At 32.6% G+C, this 15,162-nt stretch overlaps 1 protein-coding gene and 1 pseudogene across 2 annotated transcripts; both read left to right on the plus strand.

Moving 5' to 3' along the window:
* The first annotated feature begins 1,913 nt into the window (after window positions 1-1,913).
* On the plus strand, window positions 1,914-3,026 carry LOC121205086 (protein SCARECROW 1-like; annotated as a pseudogene).
* A 4,329-nt stretch (window positions 3,027-7,355) lies between these two features.
* Window positions 7,356-13,604, plus strand: LOC107944802 (casein kinase I). 2 transcript variants are annotated; one of them, XM_041074992.1, is made up of 15 exons: window positions 7,376-7,603; window positions 8,240-8,537; window positions 8,623-8,663; window positions 9,212-9,281; window positions 9,427-9,575; window positions 9,673-9,768; window positions 10,358-10,428; window positions 10,540-10,601; window positions 10,682-10,745; window positions 10,890-10,974; window positions 11,750-11,876; window positions 11,972-12,045; window positions 12,133-12,193; window positions 12,383-12,492; window positions 13,064-13,604. In XM_041074992.1, the coding sequence occupies exons 2-15, from the start codon at window positions 8,462-8,464 to the stop codon at window positions 13,322-13,324; spliced, it is 1,347 nt and encodes a 448-aa protein (XP_040930926.1). In that variant the 5' UTR covers window positions 7,376-7,603; window positions 8,240-8,461; the 3' UTR covers window positions 13,325-13,604. The 2 variants fall into 2 exon arrangements, with proteins under 2 accessions (XP_040930925.1, XP_040930926.1); XM_041074991.1 differs by having other exon boundaries at window positions 7,356-8,537.
* Window positions 13,605-15,162: the final 1,558 nt, after the last annotated feature.

Consider the following 15,162-nt stretch of genomic DNA (forward strand, 5'->3'; position numbering starts at 1 on the left):
TCGGTTAAGGTTTTTAAACCCATTTTTGCCGCCATCATTGTGGCTCTTTGAAGCCGCCGGGGCTTCCACCGTCAACAGTGGTCAGGGCCACCAAGATCCAGGTAAATTTTTCTTTTTTCTTTTTATTTAAAAACGATTTATAATGAAAAACTATGAGATTGAATCGAAAAAAAACAAAAAAAAGGAAAGAAATAAACTAAAGGAATAAGAGAAATAGAGATTAAAATCCATATTTTTTCTTCTGTTTGCTTTTTGATTTTCAATACATTTGTCTAATAGTCTTTTTCTTTTTTTCAAAACAGAACAACAGCCGAAGGAAATCAAAACTAAAAAAATCCTCCCCCCCTTTACAATATTTTGCTTGGCTTTTTATAGCCATTTTACAAGTTTTTTTATTACTACTTTTGCTTTTTTTTTTGTCTTGCTTGATTGCTTTACTTTTTGCAAGGTATGGAAGTGACTGGAGGGGTTGTCAGAGGCAAGTGGCACCGAAAGTTGAGGCTAGGGTTAGGTTTTCCCTTCTTCTTTTTTTTTCCTAATTTGGGTTATATTATTGGGCTAGGGATTTTTATATTTTTTTAATTTTGGGCTTGGGTAGTTAGGTTAATTTAGATGGATGTGGGCTGATTGAGGTTTGGGTAAGTTAGGTGATTTTTTTTTGTTGTAAATGGGTTTAATTTGTAGTAGGCCAAAATTGGCCTGCAACAATGTGTTGCAAAATGATTGGCTAAATTTTTTTTAACCGTGATAACATTTTATGATAATTTGAGTAACATAGTATAATTTAGATAATCTTATTATAAAAAAATATTTAAGTCAGAATTTGAAAAAAAATATTTAAGTAATATTTTGTGATTTAAGCCTAACCACTTGGAATTATTGGATTTCATTCATTATGAACGGAATGTCTGTCCAACGTATAAAATTGAATTTCTTTACTTATGAATTGTGCTTAATTAACATTTTTTAATGTAATATATAATTCAACATATGTAAATTAACGTGTGCATTTTCGTCTTATTTTTTCTTTTAAAAACCTTAGAAGAAAAAAATTAAAGTTTTTAAATCTTGTAGCACTAGATATTTGAAATTTTTTAGTATTTCACATAATTATAAGTTAGATTAAGTGGTGAAAAATTTGATATTCCTTAATTAAAATTTCAAGTTTAAATTTTATGAAGGAAGAAAATGAGACTTAGATCCCGTTTAGGGGTTAAAACCCACTTTACTTGGGTGGTGAAAAATTTAAGAAAATAATTATTTTTATTGTAGGTATAGCTCTTCCTACAACCAAGCATATTCCCATTAGTAATTCCCCCGTGATATATTCACAGATTTTTAACATGAATTATGCTTTCGTGGCTTCAACATATACAGCATAGATACATGCATGTATGTATATTGAAAACCTAAAAAAAAAATAAAGGCAAAACCACTACAAAAAATTGACACGCATATGCTTGGCTTTTAGCTTCTCATCTTTATCTATGTGTTCTGGCTATGCCGGCCAAGCTCTTGCATTAAACAGACTCCCAAAAAATGAGTCTTCGCCTCCATTTCTTTGTTCATCCTTTTTGCCCAAATTTTCTTACTTTAACATGGTTTCAACCCTTCTCTTTTAACACCCTCCCACCCCTCTAATTTTTCCCTTTGCCTTACACCATATGTACATCACTAATTTCCCAATGACGAATCGAGGATTCAAAGTTGTCCATACGACTCTAGACATGATCCAGCCCCACCAAGAACCAATATGGGAGCTTCCGTCATTTGGGTTACCACCAACAAGCACAGACACGGAGAGAAACGAGCTTTCCGAGTGGGTTGAACAAGTCACCGAGCCTGTCATTAATGAGTTACGAACCGAGACATCGATGGTGTGTCCGGTGGGTGATAATTAAAGTTTTAAGCTTGATGATGCTTCTTTTGGACTGTGCCGTGGCTATCTCGGTCGACGATCTCAGTGAAGCTCATACAATGTTGCTTGAAATAACACAAATGGCTTCCCCTCATGCAGTTTCGTGTGGTGAATGGGTGATTGCTTATTTCGCTATGGCAATGTCTAGTAGGGTTATTAATTCATGGTTAGGGCTTTGCTCTCCTTTGATAGATTATGAAACCGTTCGTGGCGCTTTCCGAGCCTTCGATGATGCTTCTCCTTTTATTAAGTTTGCTTGCTTCACTTCTAATCGAGCCATGCTTGAGGCGTTTCGTTGGCACGATCGGGTTCACACATCATAGACCTTGATATCATGCAAGGCTTGCAATGGTCGGCCTTGTTTCACACCCTAGCCACTCGTACTGAAGGGCCTCCATTTGTCACCATAACCGGTCTCGGCAGCTCAATGAAGCTTTTAGTCGAGACTGGAAATCAACTTTCGAACATTGCGAGACAGTTTGGTATACCATTCGATTTCCACCCGATCGCGAAAAAATTCGGAGAAATTGATATTGAAACGGTACAACTCCAAAGGGGTGAGGCCGTAGCCATTCACTGGCTACAACACTCATTATATGATGCCACGGGACCCAACCAAAACACATTAAAACACATCGAACAATTGGCTCCGACGGTGCTCACATTAGTCGAACAAGACCTATCCCACCAAGGGTCTTTCTTGGACCGATTTGTGAACTCCCTTCATTATTACTCCACCATCTTCGATTCATTCGGATCATACCTATCGGCCGAAGACCCTAACCGGCACCGCATCGAGTATTGCCTTCTGTATAGGGAAATCAAGAACGTGTTAGCCATAGGAGGCCCTGCGAGAACCAGGGACGATAAATTCGAGCATAATTGGAGAAGCGAGCTCGCAAGGAACCGTAAGTTTCAGCTAATGCCGATAAGCAGCAAAACCATGGCTGAAACTGAATTGATGTTGAACATGTTTTGGCCTGGTTATGGCTATAGCCTTGTAGGATACGACGGAACACTTAGGGTTGGGTGGAAAGAGACTTGCTTGTTTACAGCTTCTGCTTGGACAATGACCACAGTGCATGACGGGTCTGGTTGGTCTGGATGAATGGAGGATTAGTGATTTGTTTAGTCCATAATTATGTAAGTTGGAGAAAAATCACATTCTTTTTCTATCACTAAATTAAGTGTAAATTACATTTAAAAAGTTATTAAATTATTAATACATTTACATTTTAGTTACTCAACTTCAAATAATTAAATAATTCAAAAAAAATTAATGCATAGGATAATTAATTCAAAAAAAATTATTATAAGAATGTTTTCTATCTTTTTATGTTTATAAAATCTATATAAACCAATTTAAAACTAAAATGAATCCACAAATGACGTGACTTTCTAAGCAAGGATCCCAAAATTTGAAAACTTATATTTTTACCTTTTAAAATATATAAAATTATAAATTATTAATAATAAAATCATACTCTCTTGAGAACGTTTTAATTTAATATTTTAAAAAATTATAAAAATATTAACTAATACAATGGTAAAATTACATTTTAACTCTTAAGTAGTGTTTAGAAAATAATCTAGTAATTGGGTTTGGATGTAATTGCTTGTAATTACACAAGTGATCATGTTTGAGTAACTATGATAATTACATGCAAATCAAATTTTAAAAAATATATTTTTATACAAGTTATAAACATTATATTATAAACATTAACACGTATAAGTGTTTGGGATGGTTATGGCAAAAAAAATAATATTATAAATCTTTAAAATTTATTATAAAAATAATTTGTATGTTTTATAAAGTTATAATAAAAATTATATTATTTAAATCCTAAAACAATTCTAAAGTTATGGTAAAAAGGTTTATTATAAAAAATAATTTATATGTTATAAAAGTGTTATAATATATTTATTTATAAAAAGTTATGGCCAAATATGGATATAATTTATTTATGTGTTCATGCTATATATTATAAAATAATATGCTTATTCATAAAAAAATGTTATAGTTTTTTTTATCATAAATTATTTATAAAAAATAAATTTCTAAAATTATGACAAAAATTATATTATTTATCAAAGTATTATGAAAGTTTCGGACAATTTAAAATTTTTTTTAATAAAGGTTATATATTATAAAATTTATATTATTTTAACTAAATTTACGTATTATAAAAACAATGATATAATCTAACATAAGTTTTTCTCTAAATTAATTTATATGAATTTTTATAATTAAAGCTATAGACTATTTGGAGTGGAACCCAAATATTATAAGCTCAATGTTAATTATATAAATAGAAAAAGGTTTTCGTGGGCCATATCGTGGGGTACGATATCATTTGATAGAATGTGTTAGACACAAGCATCGTAGATAGATTGTAAAATTTTTAATTTGAGACATTTAATACTTAGAAATGTGATTGAAAAGACATTTGTTGTTCTAAATTTTTTTTCCGTATTAACAATACCACTTTAGTATAGCATAAAAAAACAATATTGGATCGTACTAGAATGTTACGTATTTCATAATTTCAATCATAGGTAGAATTAAGATAATCTATATTTCGTAGAAAACATGGAAGAAGAATACTTTGATCGTCTTAATAATGTAGACTCAAATTTAAATGACGATGATGTTAGAATTATGTGACCCAAATTCTAAGAGATTGCTTGCAAGTCAAGTTAAACAAAAATATATTTTCTTTATAGAAGATTTAGTATTTATTAGTATAATATATTTAGCATTTATTAGTATAGTTTATTTGACTTACTAATTTAGCCTATAAATAGGCTCCTTTACAATCTTAGAATTAAGTGACACCCATTAGATTAGAACTCATAACACATTCAGAGAATTTTGTGTTTACGTTTGAGGGTTCTTTGTTTTTCGGGTTTTCGGGGTTTAGTTTTTATCTCCATCTTTTGTACTCTTCATTCTTTTGCCATTATAGTAAAATTATCTTTGCCCGTGGTTTTTTATCCTCTTTTGAGGGGGTTTTCCACGTTAAATTTGTGTGTTCATCTTCTCAATTTCTTCTACTATTTTTACTTGTTCGTTGCTTATTCGGGACGATCCTAACAAGTGGTATCAGAGCTAGTTTAACTTTCATAGATCAGCCCGGTCAGAGATGGCAGCAACAAGGTTTGAAATTGAGAAGTTCGATGGTGAGACAAATTTCAATCTGTGGCAAGTTCTGATGATGGCAATTCTAGTTCAAATGGCTTGAAAAAGGTTGTTACAGGGAAAAAGCCTGAGAATCTAAATCAAACAGAATGGGAAGAGCTTGATGAAAAGGCCTTGTCTGCAATCCAGTTGTGCCTCGCGAATACAGTATTGCAGAAGGTATTGATGGAGAAGACCTCATTCGCCTTGTGGAAAAGGTTAGAAACTCTTTATGCGACTAAGTCTCTGGCTAACCGTTTAGTGTTGAAACAACGTCTATTTACGTTTCGCATGAACGAAGGTGAGCTTCTTAAAGATCACATCAGTCAATTCATTACTCTTTTAAATGATTTAAAGAACGTTGAGGTTCATATTGACGATGAAGATCAAGCTATGCTATTATTGTGCTCTTTACCCTCTTCATACAAGTCTTTCAGGGAGACCCTGATTTATGGCAGAGACAAACTCTCGTTCGAAGATGTGAAGGGTCATTTGTTGAGTAGAGACAAACTCAACAATAAGTTTGATTTGAATAGCAAAGCAGATAGACAAGCTTCCGTTTTGGTAGCATCAAAGAAACGAGACAAAAGGTGTCGCTATTGCAAAAAGTTAGGTCACTTCAAAGCAGATTGTTATAAACTGCGAAATAAAAGAGCTGCTGAGAGTAACGAGGAAGATGTAGCTGGTGCTAATTTGGTCGATGAAGGCGGTGATGATTTCTTGTTAGTGTCAACGAGTGATAACTCCAAGCTTACGTCTGAGTGGATCCTAGATTCAGGATGTTCTTTCCACATGTGTCCCAATAGAGAATGGTTCTCCACATTCAGTTCAGTTGAAGGTGGAGTTGTGCACATGGGAAACGATTCATCTAGTAAAATAATCGGTATTGGTACTGTTAAAATTAAGATACACGATGGGACGATTAGGACACTCTCAGATGTCAGGTATGTACCTGATTTACGAAAGAATCTCATCTCCTTGAGAATTTTAGACTTGAAAGGATGCAGAATCAACATCGAGTCGAGCGACATTAAAGTATCTCATGGAGCTCTCGTTTTGTTAAAAGGTAAAAGAACCGGCAGTCTTTATATTCTGGAAGGTTCTATAGTGACCGGTGAAATCGGACGTCCCTCGTCCGTTACGGAGTCAAAGTCAACTCATTTGAAGCGGAGGCAACTTGGTCATAGGAGGGAAAAAGGTATGACTGTTTCGTTGAAGAGAGGTTCTCTTTTGGATGCAGGTTTTGAAAAGTTAGGGCACTGTATTCGTGAAAATCAGACCCGGGTTAGTTTTGATTTGGCAGTGCACAAGTCGAAGGCTAGAAGTCTTCCAGCTTCTAAGCATAGATTCGACTCAATTAATTCCCTGCATAGTTCAAGATAGGCCCGTGGCGGGTTTTAGCAAAGATGGCATTGAAAGAATTCGTGTCAAGGTGGAGATTGTTAGAATTATGTGACCCAAATTCTAAGAGATTGCTTGCAAGTCAAGTTAAACAAAAATATATTTTCTTTCTAGAAGATTTAGTATTTATTAGTATAATATATTTAGCATTTATTAGTATAGTTTATTTGACTTACTAATTTAGCTTATAAATAGGCTCCTTTACAATCTTAGAATTAAGTGACACCCATTAGATTAGAACTCATAACACATTCAGAGAATTTTGTGTTTACGTTTGAGGGTTCTTTGTTTTTCGGGTTTTCGGGGTTTAGTTTTTATCTCCATCTTTTATACTCTTCATTCTTTTGCCATTATAGTAAAATTATCTTTGCCCGTGGTTTTTTATCATCTTTTGAGGGGTTTTTCCACGTTAAATTTGTGTGTTCATCTTCTCAATTTCTTCTACTATTTTTACTTGTTCGTTGCTTATTCGGGACGATCCTAACAGATGAACTCGGTTAAGAAACAAGAGATGATAATAAAGAGCATATGTTAAATATTAAAAAGGGAATAACCTAACAAATATGCACTAGAACAATTAGATATAATTGAATATAATGTTTATTTTCTTATTGTTTTCATTAGTAATTGCATTATTAACTATTTTTTAAACTAGCATGATACATATGATGATTTGATTTTAAATTTTTAAACAGACTAAAAATACACATTTTGGAAAAAAAAAACAAATAAAAATATCAAATTATAGTAGAGAGATAAAATTTATCAAAAATGCATAATACAAGGGACCTTCTATAATATTTATCCTTTTATAAATAAAAATAAATAAAAAAATATTTCAATTTTCCTTAATTTTCCCTTCTTCTTCCTCAATTTTCTCTTTATTTTCCTTGTCATTTCCCTGTTAACAAACAACTGAAAACTACAATTTTGGTTTATAATAAATTTTGGTTTTTTTTTATCACAGAAAAAAAACGAATTTCTTATTTCATTTGAATTTTGTTTTTCGGCCAAATTCTGGCTTTTTTTCAACCATTTATTTTGTCATTTGATTACAATCGGACGTTTGGGGTTTGCCAGTTGGTTCCTCCTCTTCTTCGCAGGTCACTGTAGCTGTGTTTTTTTTCTCTCTCCCAAAACTAGGGTTTCCTTCCCCAAATTTTGGGGATTTTTCTATCAAATTATGTAGTTAAGGAAATTGGAGCCTTTTCTCTAGTTGTTATAATATTATGTTTTTACATGTTTGGGCTTAGGTTGAAATCTCCAATTTTTTCCTTTCCCCTTAGAAACTAGGGTTTGCGTTTTTAAATTTTTGGGGATTTTGCTATCGAATTATGTAGTTAAGGAAAGTGGAGCATTTCTAATAATTATTAAAAAAAATGCTTTTACCTTTTTTTCTTCATGGGCTTAGATTGAAATCTCCAGGTTTTTTTTTTCTAATATCCGTTTCAAATTTTGGGGATTTGCTATCAATTTTATGTAGTTGAAGGAAATTGGAGCCTTTCTAATACTTAAAATAATAGATATCCCTTCCATCGGCTTAGATTGAAAATCTTCAATTTTTCCTTTGATTTTTAGCTTTATTTATTTTTCAACAAAACTAGGGTTTCGGTTTCAAATTTTGGGGATTTTGCTATCAATTTATGCAGTAGAGGAAGCTAGGGCCTTTCTGAAAAAATATAATTTTACCTTTCTTGGGTTTAGACTGAAATCTCTATTTTTTTTCCTTTGATTTTTAGCTCCACGCTTTTATCCCTGCTGATTATTGAAGAATTCCCCTTTTAAATAATTGATCTATTGGAGGCTAGGAGGTTTCAATTTGGTAAATCCATTGAATTTTGAGGGCCTGGGCTATAAATACTGAATTTGACTCTATTCTCAGTGAAGAGTAGCTTAAATTAAGCCGCTTTGTGGTATTGGGTATTATTGAAGACAGTAGTTTGTTCTTATTATTACTCAGAATGGATCATTTGATTGGTGGTAAGTTTAAGCTTGCAAGAAAGATTGGCAGTGGCTCTTTTGGAGAACTCTATTTAGGTATGGTACTAATCCAAAAAATCTTTAATGGCTTCCTATTGCATTTTATGTAAAATATGTCCTTTTCTGAATTTTTTTTTTGAAGGGGTTAATGTGCAAACTGGAGAAGATGTTGCTGTCAAACTGGTATGTAATCTTTTCTTGAGGAAGTGTTTTTTTAATAAGGGAGGGGGTTTGTTTAAGGTTTGAATCTACGATATAAGGTTTCAACTGATTGCTTGATAACAATGCATGTCTTTTGTCATTACATCAATGGCTAGGCTACTAGATATCAACTGACTATAACATTCTATATTTTCTAATGTTGAAAGCAATAACATTGACTTAATACTTTTTATGTCTTGTTTGGTTATTAGTGTAATAATATGAGAAAAAAGCTTATTTATTACATATGTATTACAATAGTTAGACATAAAAAATAAAGAATAGTTAGTATAAATTTAAACTTGACATTAGAAAGATAAGTAAAAACTCTTGTAAAAAATAAGATCTCTTCAAAATAAGTGAAAATTTTTCCTTCTTTTTGCTAAAAATTAAGTCATAGGAGTGGCTAAATATTACCAATTGAATTAGTTTATTGTTAACTTTATTCTGAAACATGCATAAAAAATATTACTCCAACCAAATGTAGCATTATGTAGTTTTATATTTTTATAATCTATTCCTAATTTCAGGAACCTGTGAAAACCAAGCATCCACAGCTTCATTATGAGTCAAAATTGTACATGCTTCTTCAAGGAGGAAGTAAGTCTCCGTCTCTGTCTCTGCCTCACTCTCATTTCTCTGTCTATCTCGAATATGCCGCTGCTATCATTTTGTTTTCGGATAAACTTTTTTAAATGCATATTATTATTTTTAAATAACTTGGTGTGAGTTCTCCTTGATATAGCTGGTATTCCCCGCCTTAGATGGTTTGGACTTGAGGCGAATTACAATGTCATGGTAATTGACCTTCTTGGACCTAGCTTGGAAGATTTGTTTAACTACTGCAACAGGAAGCTCTCGTTAAAAACAGTGTTGATGCTTGCTGATCAATTAGTAAGTATATGGCTTTTCTGTGGTAAAAAAAAGTTTTCCGAATTTCTTTTTTGTATTTAATTTCCCCCCTTTCTAACCTTTATTTTTCTTATTCCAGATTAGTAGAGTAGAATATATGCATTCGAGAGGTTTTCTTCACCGTGATATAAAGCCTGATAACTTCTTGATGGGCCTAGGGCGCAAGGCAAATCAAGTACTAGTTATTGTGTTTTTTTCTTGTATTTTATGTTGGCAAATATAAAATGTCCATAGTTGTTAGAATGCCAGCACAATTACCTTCTAATTTTTTGCTACGATAAGAATATTATTCTATTGCTTGGAAGTGCGGTAAAAGTACCATGAAGGCCCCTATAGGATTCAGATTGCTTTTTGCCTTTTCTACTAAAAAATGGGCAAATTAGTCTCTGTACGATCAAAGAGTAAATTGATTATTTCTATTAAAAGTTTTGTTCCCTTGTATTGTTAAAAATTGGTCTGGTTAACAAAATAATCAGATAGTGACAGGTGGCGTGCAATATGTGCCTCATGTTGATGTACAAGGATCAATTTTCAACAATAAAAATGGATGAAATTTTTAACAGAAGGACCAGTTTGTTTTTTGATCTAATATATAAGGATTAACTTATCCATTTTTTGAGTAGAGGAGCCATAATGCAATTTGACTCCTAGTACAGGGGCCTCCTAGGTACTTTTATCTTGAAAGTGCACTTTGTTACACTCAAACAGTATATGGTATATACGTACCGGTATCATTTTTTTTAAATAAAGAATTGCCATCACAGGTATATATCATCGACTATGGTCTTGCTAAGAAGTATAGGGATCTTCAAACTCATAAACATATCCCATACAGGTAATTATTTTTCTTTCGATTTCTTAATGTAGAATTTCAGAATTGAAGATCTCAAGATAGTATAAATCTCGTCATAATACATGCATCAACTTACCAAATTCTTTGCTGCAGAGAAAACAAGAACCTAACAGGCACAGCTCGCTATGCAAGTGTAAACACTCACCTTGGAATTGGTGAGTGACTTTATGAAATGACACATTTCCAACTAGTTTTGTTACTTTTGTTAACATACATTCTTTTATTTTATTGGCAGAGCAAAGCCGGAGAGATGATGTGGAATCCATTGGTTATGTGCTCTTGTATTTCCTGAGAGGAAGGTTGAGTATATAGTTCCACATGCTCGTTTCATTCAACGTTTTATACACTTCCAAATGATGTTTGATTGTTACTCTTTATGAATCTTCGAAGTTAGTTTTCTTCCTGTTGATTTTGATTCAATTTGCACAATTCCTTTGCTGCAGCCTTCCTTGGCAGGGGTTAAAAACGGGTACAAAAAAGCAAAAATATGATAGGATTACTGAAAAGAAGGTATCGACTCCTATAGAGGTATGTAACTTATGCTATCCTTAGACATTGATTTCCATAAAGAAATTCAGTTGACTTACTTATATCACTGATATATGGATTTCTAGTGCTTCCTGTCCATTTTTTATGGCATGTCTAATAAATATTATATATCGTAAAAGTACCATGGAAGCTCCTGTACTAGGAATTAGATTGCATTTTGCCTCATTTATTAAAAAAATGGGTAAATTAGTCTTTGTGTGTTAGATCAAAAAGTAAACTGGTCATTTTCATTAAAATTTCATCAATTTCTATCGTTAAAAACTGGCGTTGCTGATTGAATAACCAGACAGTTACACGTGGCGTGTCACATGTACCTTATACTGATGTAGAGGGACCGGTTTTTAATAGTAAGATTGGATGAAAGTTTTAATAAATGACTAGTTTGCTCTTTGATCTAACGTGCAAGAACTAATTTATCTATTTTTTGAGTAGGAGGGGCAAAATGCAATCCAACTCTTAGTACAAAAACCTCCACGGTACTTTTATTTACTAAGCATAGAATTCTGTGGTGGCAAATTTTACCAACTTTAATATAAAAAAAGGGGATGATTTAATACTTCAATTTTTGTTATTGTGAAGCGTAATTCAGTTTTACTATCAAACGGAAAGTGCCATATAATAAGTTTGACAAAGCAAATACATCTATTGAGACTAAGTTACAGTCAGCATTTGATTCAAGGTTCATTGTTAATCCATGTTATGTTATTATTACTGTTTCCTTGTTCAGTAATATCCGTGTGTGCATGTCTAACAGGTGCTTTGTAAGTCATTTCCATCTGAGTTTGTGTCATATTTTCACTACTGCCGATCTTTACGGTTTGAAGATAAGCCAGATTATTCATATTTGAAGAGGATTTTCCGAGACTTGTTTGTAAGAGAAGGTTAGTTATACTCGTGCCTTAATAATATAAAGTCAAACTTTCTTTTGTCTTTTTTTTCCCTCCCTTTTTCGCGTCAGAAATTGGCATTGCTGCAGGTTTTCAATTTGACTATATCTTTGACTGGACTTTATTGAAGTACCCACAGATTACCGGCGGCTCCAAAGGGCGGGTAAATACTTATATATAAGCTTTTAGATCTTGGTTACTGTGTTGTTGGAATATTATTATAAATCAATCTTTTCCATCTGTTTCTCAGCCTTCCGGTGGAAAAGCAGGTTTAGCTGCCGGACCAGCTGTTAAACCAGAAAAATTCTCGGGTATGCTTTCTCGTTAGGAGTATAATCAATGCCTACTTGACTATTTGGTTTTCAAAATGTTCATTGTGTTTATCCAAAACAACTAAGGGAGCATAAAAGATCACCATTTATGCTTTTATTAGTTAGGATATTATATACTAATCTCCTGTTTACCCTTGTGGGTCATTTAACCTGATTGATTACATATAGGCGGAAAAGAGTTTCGGGATAGATTTGGTGGAGTCGAAGGGATTCCCAGAAGACACATTTCGACAACGAGACAGAAGGCTGTTGAGGATGTCAATTTGTCAAAGCATGTGGTGAGCTTGAATTCCTGTTAATGATTTTCATTTATCTAGCCTACATTTTGTGTACGGAAATCTTTCATTTATCTACCAACTGCAAAGGAGAAACATGATAGGAGTTTTGTGTTATCGCAATATATTTACTTTGCTATATGTTATGGAATGTTGGATAATGAAAAGCAACATATGCAAAAGATAAGTTTAGTTCAGCTTTGAATATTAAAAGCGACATGCAATAAAACTAGGAAGGATTAGAGTTAGGAATGGGGATATTGCCTTACAAGTTGAGATAGCTCCTTTAGATGATAAAGATTAGAGAAACCCGTTTATAACGGTTTAGTCACATAGTACATCTCGAGCCATGCACTCATTAAACAATAACATCAAACTATTTGTACTTGAAGAGATGATAGTGGTGAACATGTACCTGGCATAAGGTTTTTCATATATGATTCTTGTAGATGTCAAATTTATTGTGATTTAAGGGTCACTCATTTGGTTTCATTTGGTTTTTACTTGTTCTACTCATATATTGCATTCTTTGAGGGCTCATTTTTGGCATTCTGATATCGGTTTGCGATTTCAGCATCATGATTCAGATAAAAGACGTAGTGCCTCTCGATACGGCAGCACTTCAAGAAGAGCTGTAATAGCAAGCAGGGCTAGTTCAGCAGGTGAAGCCAATGCAATTCCAAAAAATCGACGGCTATCAACTGGCAGTCGTATCCATAATCCAGCAGAAAGAATCCAACTTGCCATCGAGGCCAAAACAGGACGCACTGCCGCTAGAGGAAGCCATGATGATCATCCACTTAGAAGTTTTGAGCTCCTCAATATTAAGAAATGATTGGCTCAAGTACTAGACTGATGTTTTCTTAGAACTTTCATTCACAACTGTGTATATGGGACATATATATATATATAGCTCCATAATCACTACCCTCAACAGTTCATGTGATTTTCCCTTGTTACCAATCATTTTTCCAAGATTTTTCCCCCTTTTTAAGAGTTTATTTATGACCATTGTAACATGTTCTGGACATCATGAAACAAAATTCATGTATTTCTGAAATTTTATTTGTCATATGCAACTTGAATGGTTGCAATAAGAAAAATATTGTTGTATTTTTTCCCTTTTATCCTGAAAATTTGAATTATTAGTTTGATATACTCGTGGAAAGCATATTCACTTCATTTTTTTTCTTATAGATGATATCCAAGGTCTAGTGAATTCGATTAAATAATTTATTAAAAAATTATTAAAAGTTCTGATTTAAATGTCAATTTCATTGATTTTTTAGTTGAGTTTGTATTGGTTTTTGTGTCAGTTGAATTATTCTACTTTTAAATTTGATTTGATAAAAAATTGTAAACATTTTAATTTTTAATTCGGGTTTTAAATTTGATTTGATAAAAATTATAATTAGCTAATAATATTAACAATTAATTTTCATCAAATCAACCATAAAACTCAAATTATATCAAATTTATTAGACTGTATTTGATAAATTAACCACAAAATTAAACAAATTTAGAATTAACATTAAATTTATTTTATTTACAAAATCATGAGAAATAGAAATCCTAATGTCGAAACCATTTTTAAGTTTTGAAAAACGTGGATCGACTTTAAAAATGTAAATGGAGTCGCCACCAATCTTTTCCAAGGTAAGATTGGGCCACCTTAAAATCAATCGTTTTAATAAAACATTTGGGCCTATTAAAATAATAATTCTTTTTAGTCTACTAAGTTTGAGAAAATGGGCTCGGGAGTTGGTTACTTACGAGGAAGGATTAGCACCCTCGTAACGCCTAAAAATTGGTACCTATTTGATTAGTTGATGACTTGATGTCGAAATTTGAAAAGATTTTAGAGTACGATCCTTTTATTTGAAAGAAAATCGGAATTATTCGAATAAAATGTAAAGACCTACTCATTTCGAAGGAGAGAATGCCATACCCAATAAGTTAGGGTCTAATATTTCAGACCTTCGGGACTAAGTTGGTCTTCGATTTTTAAATTTCATGTATGAAGGTTCAAGAGAAGGATATTCGGTCCTCCAGGACTCATGAAAAATTAGAACTCAGTAAGTTAGAGCTCAATCTCTCAGAACTCCCAAATAACGAAGGTTGCCTTAATTTTGGAAATCACTATCCTCAATATAACACGATGCCACACCCAGTAAGTTAGGGTGCAACGTCCCGAATTTCAAGAATAGGTTTTTATTTGAACCTCGTACAATTAGATTTAAGAAGGGTACTCGATTATTTAGGTTCAATGAGGAAAATTGGAACCCAGTAAGTTAGGGCACAATCCTCCCGAGGATCCCAAATATCGAATACTGCCTTTATTTTGAAAACAATCGAGGATACATCTTTGAATAAAAATGAATTTGGGGCGGTTGAAACTTAACAAAAAAATGATAACATGCAATATGAAAATAGCAATATAATAATAAACTTGACGGTGTATATATTAATACCTAGAACATAGTAAATGTAAGGAAAATCAACAATAATTATAACAATAGTAATAAATATAATAACATAACAAACATAGCAATAAAGATATTAACGATGCGAAAATGCATAATAGAAGTGAAAATAATACGTCCAATGATGATATATATATAGTGATAAAAATAATAACTACAGTAAATTAGTGACGATGAGAAATAATAAATA

Source organism: Gossypium hirsutum, chromosome A08, assembly GCF_007990345.1.
Source record: "Gossypium hirsutum isolate 1008001.06 chromosome A08, Gossypium_hirsutum_v2.1, whole genome shotgun sequence".
Classification (NCBI taxonomy): Eukaryota; Viridiplantae; Streptophyta; class Magnoliopsida; order Malvales; family Malvaceae; genus Gossypium; species Gossypium hirsutum.

Excerpts from the sequence above, each read along its gene's own strand:
- LOC107944802 (XM_041074991.1), top strand. The coding sequence starts at position 8,462 with ATGGATCATTTGATTGGTGGTAAGTTTAAGCTTGCAAGAAAGATTGGC. Across the intron at positions 9,576-9,672 it reads TGATGCTTGCTGATCAATTA|ATTAGTAGAGTAGAATATAT; the intron begins GTAAGTATATGG and ends TTCTTATTCCAG. Across the intron at positions 11,877-11,971 it reads AGACTTGTTTGTAAGAGAAG|GTTTTCAATTTGACTATATC; the intron begins GTTAGTTATACT and ends GCATTGCTGCAG.